Source organism: Mustela putorius, unplaced genomic scaffold (assembly GCF_011764305.1).
Source record: "Mustela putorius furo isolate JIRA1106 unplaced genomic scaffold, ASM1176430v1.1 tig00000129_pilon_pilon_pilon, whole genome shotgun sequence".
NCBI lineage: Eukaryota > Metazoa > Chordata > Mammalia > Carnivora > Mustelidae > Mustela > Mustela putorius.
This window is the reverse complement of record NW_025421290.1, coordinates 43501692-43516639: the sequence shown is the minus strand read 5'-3', so window position 1 is coordinate 43516639 and position 14948 is coordinate 43501692. Positions and strand designations below refer to the sequence as shown.

Sequence of the window (14948 nt, the reverse complement as noted above, 5' to 3'; positions counted from 1 at the left end):
CCTGGGTGGTTCAGTCGTTAAGCATCTGCCTCCAGCTTGGGTCCTGATCCCAGGGTCCTGGGATTGAGCTCTGCATCGGGCTCCTTGCTTGACATGAAGGCTTCTTCTCCCTCTCCCACTCTCCCTGCTTATGTTCCCCCTCCCATTGTCTCTCTCTCCGTCAAATAAATAAATAAAATCTTAAAAAAAAAAATTTCCTGCAACCTAATCAAGACAATTGAACTGCAACAAAACAGTACAATAAAAGCTGGTGTTCTATTTCCATCTATTAAACAATAAAAAATAAAGGGATGCCAATATCCAACCAGACATCCAGCATGGTAGAGTAATTTGACCCAGAGTTTGTGGGAACATTATGGGTTCAGACCTTTTGGATGGCACATTGGTAGTATCTAGAACAATTTCAAATATGCACGCCAAATTCATAAATGAACTCTCCAAAATCACTCACATTTAGATTTATATACGAAGATGTTCATGCAGCATTTTTCAACAGCAAGAAAAAAATCAACCCCTATTGACAGAGGCTGATTTAATAACTTAAAGTAAGTGAATCCTTCCTATGCAATATATGTAACCATTGAAATAATGGAACAAGGTGAGCCTACTGACAAATTAATAAAAGACATCTATCATGTATCAGATTAAAAAGCAAGTAATGGAACAATTTGCAAGATACATTCCACTTCATTTTGGAGTATGCACTTATAGTTATTCATACATATAGCTATGTTCTGTGTGTAAATATCACATATTCAATTCATAGGCAGACTCAAACAAAGAAAAAAGTTCTAGACCAACACACAACAAATTCTTAAAACTGATCACCTCCAGGAAAGGGATTGGTGGAACAGGTGGGAGCTGAATCGTTATATTGCAAATATTATATTTGAAGTAGAATTTATTATTATAACTGAAATCTAAAGAAGCCTGTAGGATACAGCTAGAACTTTTTTCCCCTAGCACCTATGGTTTTACCAAACACCAGCTGTGTTTCACCCACCATGTGCTCCTGTCAAGGGTCACATGGTTCCAGAGCCAGGATTCGAACCCAGGTCCACCTAATTGCAAAGCCTAGGTCTTACCCCAGGACTCTCAATGGAGAAGGGGTGCCACGCCCTGCTGGACCAGGTGACCATGCTCTGTGTCTCTATTTATCCAGGATAGCGCAGCCCACTGTGTTCTTCTGGCTCCTGGTGGCCAGCCTTGTTCTCATGCCTATGGCCAGGGGGCTCCTAACCAAGAAAATCACCCAACCTCAGCGAACCTGGCGCCCCCAGCCTTCCTGAACAATTCCCACTTTGCCTTCAGCCTGTACAGGCGGATGGTGGCTGCAAACCCAGGCAAGAACATCGTCTTTTCCCCACTGAGCTTCTCCATCCGCCTCACCCTGCTGGCTCTCCAGGCCGGGCCGGCAGCATGTACCCAGGTCCTGGAGGCTCTGGGCTTTCCCCTCACCCAGGTCCCAGGCCATGGGGTCCATGCACGCTGCAGTCAGCAACTCCTTGCCTCCCTGCTGTCCCTTGCCGCATGCCAACCACACATGGGCAGCATCCTGTTTGTGGACGAGAGGCAGCCCCTGGCACAAAGGTTTGTTGACATCGCACAGAACCTGCACGGCACAGAGGTCTTCCTCATCCCCTTCGGGAGCAAGCAGGTAGCCGGGGAGCAGATGGACCCCTTCGCCAGCAAGATGACCCACTACGAGATCAGGAAGCTGGCCCAGGAGTTGACCCCGGACACTGTCTTGATTCTGGCCAACTATATTTTCTTTAAAGGTAAGAAATTCCCTAATGATTATTTAGGTCCCCCTGCAGTTTGCTGCAAAGTTCATCTGTCTTTTGTCCAAGAGGAGTCCCTCCCACTGTCTTCTTGCCTTTCCAAGAATTCTATTGCTTAATTCTTCTCACCCCTGTACCTGCAGCCCCTACCTCTTCTGATACCTTCTCCTGAACATTCCAGGTCCTTCTCAGGCCGGAGCCTCACTACCACCAAAACTCAGGTCAGGGTGCCCCCACACAGACCAGCTACATAATTTTTGTGTTTCACAGCGAATGCATATGTGGGACCCTTGTTCAAATACCGCTTTTCAAGTTGACAACTATAGAGCATGAAGCTACATTCAGGGCCCTGGTGACAGCTGGGTCGCACGGCCCTGAAGCCAGCCCTGCCCACGCGGGCTATCCCAGCTCGGCTCGCATGCCACCAAACACGAGTCTTTCTGCCATTTTTGTGTCTCCCCTTCTCATATGGAGCCTGTTAAGGATGGCATTCTACAGAGTTCTTCCTCAGTTATCTTCCTGGGGCAAGTGTGTTTCTCCCTTGGGGCCTACCCCTCCCGCACTATGGACATTTGCACATGAAGAAATTAGTGGTCCTCATTAATGGCCCTCTCCCTCCTCCTCCTTCTGCTCCACAGGCTTTCTCATGCCCCAGGCCTATTCCTGCCACCGGGCCTTTGCACATACCATCCCCTCTCTCTGGGATAGTCTCCCTGTCATGCCATCACTCTCTCACCCTGCTGGGTCTTTCCTCCATATCACCTTCCTAGGGAGGCTCTCCCCTCCCCTGGCATTTCCTGTCTCCCCGATTTTCCTCTTCCCTCGTTCCCACTGTACGGAAGCTCCCCTCCAACAACAGTATCTTGTGCATGACTGTAGTGCCCCCACCAAGAGCAGTGCCTGGCACACAGCAGCCCCTGCTGAACTACCTCCTGACATCCAGTCCCCTTCTCCCTGAATGCTGGTGGTGTCCTCTCTCTTGCCAGGGACATGGAAAATCCTCTTTGACCGGAAGCTCACTGAGATCAGACCCTTCTCAGTGAGGGAGGGGGTCAAAGTCCTGGTGCCCATGATGCAGCGGCCAGGCTGGTTCCAGCCCCAGCGTTTCTACCACCTGCACGGCTACGTCCTCCGCCTGCCCTGTACCTGTCACACCACTGCTGTCTTCATCCTGCCCCACACAGGCAAGACCAGGGACACAGAAGAGGCTCTGATGAGAGAGAATTTTGATGCCTGGTCCCGCTCCTTCCCGCTAAGGTAAAACCCCAGCCGTCTCTGCTCCCAGTCTCAGTGAGGCCCTCTCCACAGCCACCCGCTCTGTCTCAGCGGCTGGGGTGCTAGGACCCTTCTGGTGTCAGGGCCCATGATGAGACGGAGTGGGGACCCTTCACACCCTCATCACTAGACAGGATTCAGCCAAACGTTCTCGGAAGTGTAGGAAACCGGTGTGCCCTCACAGCAAAGCACCAGCTCTTCCTTTAAGAAACTGACAGTTCATGCTGGGGTTTTGAAGCACTGAGCTGTTGCAAAGGGCCGAGCAATATCGCACTCAGTTTTACTCAGCATCTCCCAAACCAGGTCTGGACAAGCTGTGCATTTTCTCATGAGACCTAGAAACAAACTACAGGACCATGAGAACGGTGGTTGGAGAGTGGCCTCCTAGCCACTCACTGAGATACTCGCTGTAGCCCTTGAGTGACCCAGGAAGAGCCAGGACCAGGCCTCTCTACACCCGGTCATGGCTTCCCAGCCACCTGCACTTCCCTTCCATCTTCTTTGCCATGCCCTCGATCAACTCACTTGCTCCACTGAGGTACTTGAGGTCTCTGCTGCTCCAAGTGTGGCCTGTGAAGCAGCTGCCATGGCTCCCTCCAGGGGTTTGTCAGAAACAGAGGGGGTGGGGACCGTCCCATACCTCCTGACTCAGGGTCTTTAGTTTAACAAGACCCCAGGGGATTCATGAGCACATTGAAGACTGGGGACCCCGCCCTGAGCTCCAGGCAAGTCCCGCTGTGTCTGGGTCCATCTTCGAGACCCCCAGCCGTTACAGATCACCAAGGGCTGTCTTGCAGTGCGCCTTCTAGACAGCCTTCATTCTGTGTGGGCACATGATGGGCCAGACGGCTCTTCACCGAGGTGGGGCAGGGAGGGGAAGGGGCAGGGGAGGGGAGAGAGGAGCTGGGGGGACTCTGAGGAGACTGCTGGCTCACTGGGCCGTGGAGACAGGAAGGCCAAGGCAGCTGCAGTCTCGGCACTCAGTCTCACTGCGGCCATGACCCCGGACCGCCACAGTCGCCCCCCTATCCCCAGTGGGCAGAGCCCCTGCGTGCTTTTCAGGTGCAGACATGGAAAGGTGAGCCAGGAGGAAAATAGGAAACTCTGGCTCCCAGCCCTGCCCAGAGGCCACCCTCTGGCAGGGACATGGGGCAAGGCTACATGTGGGGCCCAAGAGAGACCGACAGACAGACAGCCTCCTAGAGGGCAGGGCCCAGTGGCAGGCCAGTCTGACAGGCAGCAGCCCAGCCTGAGGGCGAGCTTCAGCTGTGGGTCCCATCCTTGCTCTTTAGAGACTGAATGACTTGGGGAAAATCACTTAGCCTCCTGGGTTCTCCATATTGTCTCCATGAGAAGTGGGCCATGGTGGCCGCCAGCTCCCAGAACCACTGTGAGGACCGAATGGAACCACCTTATGAAGTGCCTGACACAGGTCTGTTCACCGAAGGCACCCAGGAGACGCAGCTAACACGGGTTTTATTATATTAACCTACAAGCAGCGAGCTTGCTGGCCAGGACCATTCCTGAGGTCAGAGGATTTCAGCTCTGTTCTCCCCTCTCGTTGCCCTGAGTAGCAGGAGGAGGTTGTATTTTCCAAAATTCACTTTATCTGGGACCAGTCAGCTGGAGCAGTTCCTGCCTTCCATGGGCATGCCAGATATATTCAGTTACCGCGCAGGAATCACGGGCATTTCTCTGCAAAGCATCCCCCTGAAGATCTCCAGGGTAAGTTAGACGCCCCAGGTGTCTGGGCCATTTATAACACACCTCTCTTCCTCCTCTTTTCAGACTGCACCCAGGGGCCCCAGCACTGCTGTGTCTGTGCCGTGCCCTGGATTACACAGGGCTCCCCAGCTGGTGGGGAAGTCAAACACAAATGGTTGAGTGGCAACCCCCCAGTGGTGTCCTGACGACAGCTGCTGGGAGGAGAGGGCCGAGCCTCATTTGGGAGCGAGGAGCAATGCCCTCTTTCCCAAGCTCGCCACGAAGGCAAGCGCCCCTGCTCTGGGGAGCTGGGAGGGGTGGTGGAGAGCACGAGGCCAGGTGTGTTTCCGCAATCCTGACCCCTTCCAGGAGGACAGGGGAGTCCCCTCGTGGTTCCATAAGAATCCAGAGGAGAGCCCCCTGGACTGAGTCCAGAAGTCCTAACACTACTTGGGATATCTTTGGGGAATAGAAAGGGGAATTGAGTGGAAATACTAACCAACTTCTGGAGGAAGGTGAGTAGTGGTGTGGGGGGTGGGAGTGGGGGGCAGGCAGGATGGGGAGTGGTCCACGGTGAGCTGGATCTGGCTTCAGAGGGGTCCTGCAAGCCAGTCTAAGATGCTGGGACCGACGCCCTGTGAACTGGAGGAAGAGGGCCACCAGGAGCTCTAAGGACGGGTTTGCATCTGAGCTCCCAGGAGCTCAGGCCGATGTCCTAAGGAAAAAGATTGCCTGAGGGTCCGAGGGTGGCAGAGAGAAGAGTTACCCAGTGACAACATAGACAGGTCTCAGGGAGAGGCAAGGTGGACCATGAGCAGGGTTGAGCAGAAGAGGCATTTAGAGGTGGAAATGCCAGGACTCACAGTCTCCGGGTGAGGAGCCAAGACAAAGGACAGCGGCTCTCTGAGAGGCAAGGGGAAAGCAAAGTGAGGCCAGAGCGCCTTGTGAGCTCATGCAGTAGAGGGACTGAGAGGACCCTGCCGTAGAGGAGGGACTGTGCAAAGCAGGACAGAGAGCCCTCCAACCAAGGGCGCCGAACCCGATGGAGAGAGACAGCATCCTTGATCCCTTTGGTTGAGGACACGGTCTTCGCCGGGGTCAGGACATGCCAGGTCATGCACATCGTCTGGAGGGAAGCGGGAGTCGATTGCAAGTATCCCGCCACAGGGCACAGCGTCTCCACCTGACCCTCCTCCCTGGCAGACAGAGGGTCTGCGCTCAGACTGAGAAGCAGTGTGGCCACTTGGGGAGGAGGAGCAGCTCCCACTCGGCTCAGCGCTCTGAACCTTGGTCCCCACAGGCTCTGCACAGAGCAGAGAGCTGACCATGGATGAGACAGGAGCAGAGGCAGAAGATACCTCGGCCTTCCGGTTCCTCCCCAGATCGTATTTTCCCCCCTTTCACTTCAACCGACCTTTCCTGTTATTAATGTTTGAAGAAGGCAGCGGCAATCTTCTGTTCATGGGGAAAGTGATGAACCCCATGGCAAAGTCATAGTCAGGTGACCGGAGGAGCTACCTCCCCTCCCCTCTACCACCCCAGGCTCCTGAAGAGAAAGGAAGCCAAGAGTGACATTTACTGACCACACAGCTCATAGGTCTATCTTCTGGTCTCTGCACAAAACCCCTCCCAGTCATTATCCCCATTGTACAGATTAGCACACCAAGGTCCACAACAGGTGCACGATCACGAGCCAGACTCACTGGCCCAACACCAACGTTCCTGGAAGGATCTGCAGACTCAGATCCCTCTCATGACCTTCTGGCAGCTTCGCATCCCTTGCTGGTCCTGGACTTCTTCCTCTGCCTGCCGTCCTCTCATGCCCTTGATGCTGGACAGTGGCGGACCTGTGTTCCTTTGGAGAATTGACTCAATAAAGCAGCAAATGACAGCCTTTGTGTGGGTGTTTTGGTGCCGCTGGGCCAGCGGGCCCCCAGCCCCTGCATGAGTGGGGAGCCCACTGGCCTGGGCACTATTTGTGTGACACAGAGGGTAGGACTGTCTTACCAAGGGTCCAGCTGGGTTTACGGTCCCTCCACAAGTCATTGCACAGATACTGTCCCTGTCCAGCTACCTCACCACAGTCTCGTGTCCTCCCTCTGACACCGTCTCCTTTCTCTCCATCAGGTCCCATTTGGCACCCAACCCCAACAATCCTTCAACCCACTGGGGTACACAAGCCATTGAGCTTACCAGTTTCCAGCTCCCTCTCTTCCTCCAGCCCTTGCTTCCCCCTTGCCGTGTTTAAATTCCATGACCACTGGACCCTCAGCTCCCTTGCCTTCTCCCTCTTTATCATGCCTGCCTGGCAAAAACCTTCCAATTCTCCCCCTGCTCCCAGCCTACATGGGAACGCCTGACTATAGCTAGGAAAAATAAATAAATTCAACACATTGATGGGCCTCATCTTTTTTTTTTTAAAGATTTTATTTATTTATTTTACAGAGAGAAATCACAAGTAGATGGAGAGGCAGGCAGAGAGAGAGAGAGAGAGGGAAGCAGGCTCCCTGCTGAGCAGAGAGCCCAATGCGGGGCTCGATCCCAGGACCCTGAGATCATGACCTGAGCCGAAGGCAGCGGCTCAACCCACTGAGCGACCCAGGCGTTCCTGATGGGCCTCATCTTAAATCCATGATCACTAACCTCAAAAGTGGCCTTGATCCTGGAAACAATCACTCTCCACTCGTGGGCCTTTTATGCTCTCACTGACTTAAGTAAATACTCCAGGACTGGGCCTTCATCTTCTCCTCCAAGCTTCCGGCCCCAGTGCACCCTCCGTTGATGACCTCACTTCCTTTTTCACTAGCAAAATATAGGCAATAACCACCTGCCCACCACTAGCAGCTCTGCGCATACCTCTGCCTCCCTTCCTGTTACAATGGTCGTGGTCCTGGCTGAGGCCGCCCTTCACCTATGCCACTGGTCGTATTATATCTCACCCACTCAAGGACACCGCACCAGCAATCCTGCCCCGCACACCCCCAATCACAACCCCCCCCCCTATCTACTACCCTTGTTCTATCAGGATACAAACCTGCTCTTCTTTCTTCCATAAGATGGATGGATGGATGGATGGATGGATGGATGGGTTGGGTATAAGTATATAGACACCCACAATGCTGATAGATACAGACACAAACATAGATAGAGGTAGAAAGAGAGATAAATATAATCATTTCCTCCTCCATAGACGCACCACTGCAGTCAACCAACATAGTGGAGTACCAACAAAAAAGACTATTGATACATACTACAACATAGATAAATGTCAAAAACAGTATGTTAAGTGAAAGAAGCCAGACCAAAAAGACTACAGGTTTTGTGATTCCATTTATACAAATCATCCAGAAAAGGAAAAATCATAGAGCCATAAAGCAGATCAATGATTGCCAACACCTGGATATATGAGCAGGAATTGACCGCAAAATGTTTCATGGGATGTGTGTGTGTGTGTGTGTGTGTGTGTGCAATGGAAGTACTTCAAAATTGATGACATTGCTCTAACTCTAAATTTACTAAAAATCATTCACTCATACACTGGCAGTAGGTGAGTTTTATGGTATAGAAATTATATCTCAATAAAGCTGTTTTAAACAACCCTCTACAGATACATGAAACACTGCATTGAGGAGGAAGTTTTAAATGCATATGTTAGCATATATGCTAAAATAATGATGCAGTCACCATCATCTGAAGACATTAAAAAAAGAACCACAAATCAAATGAAACAATGTAGAAGAAATAACAAACACAACACAAGTTAATGAAATAGAAAGCAACATAAGACAGATTAAGAAAATCCAAAATCGTTTCTTTTATATACATTAACATTAACAATATACAATAACATTAACAATATACAATACATTAACAGTTCTTTGGGTATACAATGGCTATTGGTGAGACTGATCAGGAAAAACAGAAAAGAAGCAAAATAACCAAGGACAGAATTGAAAAATGGATCATTCCTGTGCATCAGGAACATGCTTAAAAAAAGAGTATGAGTATGTTATAAAAACTGTTATATACATAAATTTTCAAAGCCAGAGTAAATGGACAATTTTTAAAGTCTTGCTTGAATAAATGGGAAGTCTGAATAGTTCTTTAACTGAAAGGAATTAAATCCATGTGTAAAACATTTCTCACAAAGAAAATGCTAAGCCCAAATGATTTCTCCAGCAGATTCTGCCAAACATTTCAGGAAACAACATCGTCAAATTTACACACCTTTTGTCCAGATTTTAGAGAAAGAGAGTACATCTCCCAAATCGTTCAATGACGCTGGCATGACACTGAGACCCAGAAGCGGACAGAACAGTAGTCGAGGGGCACCTCGCGACGGCTGTGTGCGACACGTCGCATTGATCATCCTCACTCATCAACACGATAACCCTCTCAGGTGAGCACAATTCTTTACCTCACTTAACGGACCAGAAAATTGAGGTCTGCAGGCAGTCAGGGATTTGTCAAAGTCACATAATGAGTAATTGCTGGAGTGACACTGGGGACAGGTCGGACGAATTCCAAAGGCCCTGGCAGTTTCTCTTATTGTTTCAATGCTAATCTCCTGCCTCCTCTGACCTCAGGGAAGGTGGGAGGTCAGGAAGCTGAGTCTCTGAGAAGTAGGGTGACTGGTCCAAGGTCACAGAACAAGTTGGTGACAACAAGGGGCAGGCTGGGAATGTGCCTCAGGCCCCTGCAAGGGACCTGCAGAACCAGCCCTCAGCATCCCCTGCTGCTCCTGCGAGCTTTTCAAGCTACTCTCAAGTAGGTCACACGTGAACCGCTAGGGGGCGTTTCCAGCACCAGTCCACACCAGGCCAACCTCCTGGGCCCAGCAATCTGTGGGATCAAGACTGGAGTGCCCACAAGCCCTGGTCTGCTGTGGGACCATGCAGGGAAGGAACGCATGAAGCTGGAGGCAGCTGAACTCTGTGGTGAGGACTTAGGCGAAGGCACCTGGGTTCAAATTCTGATTCCTGCACGTGGTGACCTGACTACAGGTGCGCCCTCCAACCTCTCTGCCAGTAGCCCGAGCTGGCAAATGGGAATATCACTAATCATGAGTATTTCTATGCCTTGGAATCCATCGGACCCTGTTCTGTGCTCTCTCCATGCTACTTCATGCATTCTTTCCAACAGTCTAACTGATTTTAGAGACCAGGATCTCTGCCCCTCCGCTCAGGTAGAGTGAGCTTACAGAAGGTGCCGACATCACACCGCTAGGGTCTGGATTGGAACACAGGTCTGTGATCTTGCCGCTGTACTATCCTCTATAATAATACCTACCCTGTGGGCTCTGGTGAGGATCAAACAGATCCAGACACATTACACACCAGAGCCAGCCCCCAGCGAGAGCTGTGTAAAGGCTGGCTGCTGTCCTCGCTGGGCGCCAGACCCCATGCTTGGTGTTTTACACTCAGCGGTGAAATCAGAGCAGAGCAGGAATTGACAGGTAGAAAATCTAAAGGGAAATAAAAGGGAGCCAGCTGATGCAGAAGCTTACCAATGAATTAAGGGCCACCCCTCTGGGCTGAATTTCTGCCTATCCAGGAGAAGGTGGCCCCAGAGAGGGTGAAAGTCCTGCTTGGTCCAGGAAAAGCCTGAAGGCTGAGCCTACAGGTGGAACAGGTGGGTCCCGCCACGGGGGCCAGCGGGGCTGTAAGACAGGGAGTCAGGCAGTGCCTCTGAGCTACCACAGTCAAAAGCAGGCTCTGGGACCAGCCAGGGCATCTCAGGTTAGCCTGCAAAGCCTGAGGTTTGGCCCGTGTCACCTCAACACTGGCCATCAGTACAGGCTGACATCCTGCTTTGCCAACACAGCTCATGATTCCTTGGGTAAACAACCAGCCAGGGCTCAGCAAAGGCCAGCCAAGACTCCTGTCTAGTGAGTCCACCACAAGCCCTTGGGTTGACACGGCCTCTCCCACACCAGGCTGAGGTCCTGTTTGCCTGGAGATGGGATTCCAGGCAGCACTGCCTTATCCACAAAGCTACAGAAGTTAGAAGGCCCTGAGCAGTCCTGCCAGTTCCAGCCTTAGTGGTTGGCAGTGTTGGACAAGAGGAACCCAAGCTACACATCTGTGATGGGGTGATTTCAGTAGGGGGAGATGGTCATTCTTAGAGGACCCCAGCCTGAAGCTCCTTCTAGGATTTGGGGTGAACCCTGGAAAACCAGCAGCTCTTTCCCAAATGAGACCCAGATGCATCAATGCTGAACCAGACCTCCTGGTAAGCAGGGAACGGTCTCAGTCATCCAAAGGCCACAAGCCATGGTCTGGTGCACACAGACGAGCGGTTCAGGGAACACATGACTAGCAAAGGGACATCTGACTCGAAAGTGCCTAAGAGAAATGTTCGTTTAGAAAATTGGTTTTCTTCACTAAGGGGCTCAGGTTTATGGTTAAAGACAATGTTTTATTGTCAGTCATTAATAGTAGCCAGTCCTTGGTAGGCACCAGTCACTATGGAGATAAAATAACAGTTTCAGCTCTGACTCTCCTAATACAGGTCTGACCATGCTCTCGGGGCTGTGCTAGGCTCACAGAGGCATCCAGCCTTCACCGCATATGATACATATGTACATGTATTTCCAGAATGCTTCCAGGGTCCACTTTCTATACCATGACCCTTTACTCTTAAATACTTCCATGTCTATTTTCTAAGCATTAGGGGTACTATTTTTCAGTAAAGCTCTCAACTTCAGGAAAGTCACCACTCCTATAAAACTTTTCCTCTAACATACCGTTCATATTGTAATCTTGTTGATCATCTCAGTAACATCCTTCGTAGCACACATTCCCACAGTTAAAGAGGATACTTTGAGGAAACCATCAGGGATGACTTGCTGGTCTTTCTGGGGTCACCCCAAACGCAGGGAGAAGCTTCTTGATGAATCACTACTTCTGCCTCTGGAATCACACCGTTGCAGATGCTATGGCTCTTCGGTCTCCTCCAAGAGGTAACACGTTTCGTCCTTCATGAGATGGACACTTTAACGAATGCAACCCTTCTTGTCACTAAATGGCACAGACATACGGGAAAAGGTGAACTTGATGCCCACTTCACACCATACACGCAAATCAGATCTAGATAGACTGCAGATCTAAATGTGAAAAATAAGGCAATCAAAGCTTCTAAAAAGAAAATACAGGAAGATATTTCACGACATCAGGGGAGGCAAAGATCTCGAAACTGGACAGAAGCAGCACTGACCGCAGAGTTAACAGGAGAATTGGGCTCCGCTGGAACCCTGCACTCTGTTCACCGAAAGATTCCATACCAACAACAAAAAGTCAGGCACACACTTAGAGAAGCTTTTTCGCGATTTATTTACCTCTCTTGCCGGCACTCCTACCAATCAATAAGAAAAAGACAATCTGACAGAAAAAGTCACTTCTCTTCCATCTTACTTAAATAAGGTACTTCTCAAAAGACAAGATCTTCAGCTAAGAGGGAGAAACTGTATTATCTTTTTAACCCAGAAAGTTTAACAAAATGTTTAACATTTTTAGCAAAATGTTAAACAAAAATGTTTAAGCTTACCTAGCACCTCCCACAGTTCACTCAAAGTAGTAAGAATAAACCAGACCATATTTCCTCCAGTCCACCTTGAAATCTCATCAGCTACCAGCTCATTTGTCACATTTTCCACACTCATGTTACCGCAGGTGACAGTGTTGTGAAACTTTCTGCCTCTATGTGGTAAGGGTCCTCTTCCTTCTTCCTATAGCCCAGTCCCCACTTTCCATTAACAACCTCTTCAAGGGTCACAGGTGTCCACTAACTGTCATTATAAGACCTTTCCGACTCCCATTTGTTAGCTGATCCCAGGACTGCTGCCTCATTCCATCTCCATTATGCAGCACCCCACCCACTCCCAGGTACCTAAATCTGTTCTAGGTACTATGCCCTAATAATAAATTACCTAAAATTTTAATAGCTAGAAACAACCATTTATTATGCTCTTGTATTCTGAGAACAGGAATTCAGATGGGGCACGATGGGAGGGGCTTGTCTCTGCCCCCATGATGGCTAGGTCCTTCGCTGAAGGTTTTTCAGTAAAGGGCAACCACCATAATACCAAAAACAGAACAAATATCTTTTGAAACAATAGGAGAAAATTCAATCTTTTCAATGCAAATAAATAAAAGACATACACACAAAAAAAATAGATAGTAAATGGAATATATGAAATAAAATGGTATGTCAGTCTTAATACAATAATAATTAAAAATAAACGTAAAGAGGTTAATTTTGCCAATTAAAAGACAGAGAATGTCATTTGGGATAATAAAAATAAACTCAACTAAATGTTGTAGATGTGAGACACTTTTAAAACAAGAAAGCATAATTTGGAAATGAGAGGATGGGATAGATCAGGCAAGTGTGAACCAAAACAAAGTTAGGAAAACAATCTTCTCAAAGCAGGACTGAAGGCAAAATGTGTCACACGAAACAGAGATAAGAGAAAATTAAGCAATAGGGCAAGAGGATATAATGATCAAAATATACCTACTTTAACAGCCTCAAAGTACAACAACCAAGAACTGGTAGAGATAAGGGGATGAACAATCAGGACTGGAGACTTTGACATTCCCCATTGAGACACAGAAAGCTCAAGTGAATAGAGAATCAGCACAGATGCTGAACAAAAGATTAAGCTCGAGCGATTATACACACACATGTATGGACACACAGTTATGCACACCAAACAGACACTACCCACTGGTTTTTAAGAAAACATGGAACATTCACAAAGATAAAGCAGATAGGATTGCAAAAAATCCTCAGTCAGCTCCACACGTTCAATGTCATACACGGGCATCCTTGTTTTACTGTGTTTCCCTCCATCCGGCTGCACAGGTACTGCCTTTTTTCAAATTAAATGTTTCTGGCAGCTCTGCCTGCATCAAGCAAGTCCGTTGGCTCATTTTTCTGACAGCATTTGCTCTTTTCATGTCTCGGGGTCATGTTTTGGTATTTCTTGCTGTATTTCCAACTTGTTCATCACTATTATATTTGTTACGGTCATCTCTGATCAGTGATTACGACCTGCAGAAAGCTCAGATGATGTTTAGCATTTTTTAGCAATAAAACATTTTTTATTTAAGGTGTATACATTTTTTTTTAGACATGATGCTGTCGGACACTTAGAAGATGGCTATGTAGTATAAACATGACTTTTATATACACTGGGAAGCCAAAAATTTCATTGGAATTACCTTATTGTGAAATGCACTTTATTATGGTGGTCTGGAGCCAAAGCAACAGTACCTGTTGGGTGTGCCTTGTAGATAACACTTGTAGACCAAAGTGAAATAAAAGTAAATAATATAAGGGGCGCCTGGGTGGCTCAGTTGTTAAGCATCTGCTTTTGGCTAAGGACATGATTTTGAGCTCCTGGGATCGAGCCTCGTGTCTGGCTCCCTACTCAGCGAGGAGTCTGTTTCTCCTCCCTCTGCCTCTCCCCTGCTCCTGCGTATGTGTTTTCTTTCTCTCTCTCTCTCTCTCTCTCTCTCTCTCAAATAAATAAATAAATAATCTCTCTTTTTTTTAAGTAAATAGCGAAAGAGTAGCCCAAGGTTCAGTATCACTGAAGACCCTGGGGTTAAAAATAAAACCATAAAGGGAACTAGAAATACATCAAAATATGACCATGAAAATAGTCAATATCAAAACTTGGGGGGGGGCATCACACAGTCAGAAGTTAAATGAAGACTTTTAACTTTAAATACATTTATATGGAGACTCAAAATGTTAAGAAGTAGGAAAGCTAGCTAAGCCTTTAACTCAAGAAAATAGAAAAAGAACAATATTTGAAAATGTAGGAATTTCAAAGGATGGTAAAAGGTAAAAATAAAAGAAGAAATCAATTTTTTAAAAAGAAATCGATTGTTTAAAAAACAGTAAGGATTAAGAAAACTAAAAACTAAAAGCTGATCCTTTGAAAATATTAATTAACTAGGCAGATTTCCCTAATAAGACAGAAAGAAAAAACATTACTGATATGACAAGATTTAAAAATAATAAATTCCTAGGTATAAATTCCAAAATTGCCTTAATAAATAAAAAAAAAACTTTTTAAGAATTCTAGAACCGGCCCTGGGTACAATTTTCCCTTTTTACTCCTAGAAATAGCTCTGCTCATCCCTGGAAGGAAGTAATAATGTTATCAACCAGCAGAGG

At 48.1% G+C, this 14948-nt stretch overlaps 1 protein-coding gene across 1 annotated transcript; it reads left to right on the top strand.

The window, feature by feature from the left end:
- Positions 1 to 1098: 1098 nt before the first annotated feature.
- On the top strand, positions 1099 to 3042 carry LOC123390505 (serpin A3-1-like). Its single transcript, XM_045074612.1, has 3 exons — positions 1099 to 1131; positions 1229 to 1778; positions 2768 to 3042. The coding sequence occupies exons 1-3, from the start codon at positions 1099 to 1101 to the stop codon at positions 3040 to 3042; spliced, it is 858 nt and encodes a 285-aa protein (XP_044930547.1).
- Positions 3043 to 14948: the final 11906 nt, after the last annotated feature.

Bases quoted from the DNA above. Each gene is read 5' to 3' on its own strand.
- LOC123390505 (XM_045074612.1), top strand. From the start codon at position 1,099: ATGGAGAAGGGGTGCCACGCCCTGCTGGACCAG. The intron at 1,132-1,228 runs GTGACCATGCTC...GCCTATGGCCAG, and splicing joins GCCACGCCCTGCTGGACCAG to GGGGCTCCTAACCAAGAAAA. The intron at 1,779-2,767 runs GTAAGAAATTCC...CTCTCTTGCCAG, and splicing joins CAACTATATTTTCTTTAAAG to GGACATGGAAAATCCTCTTT.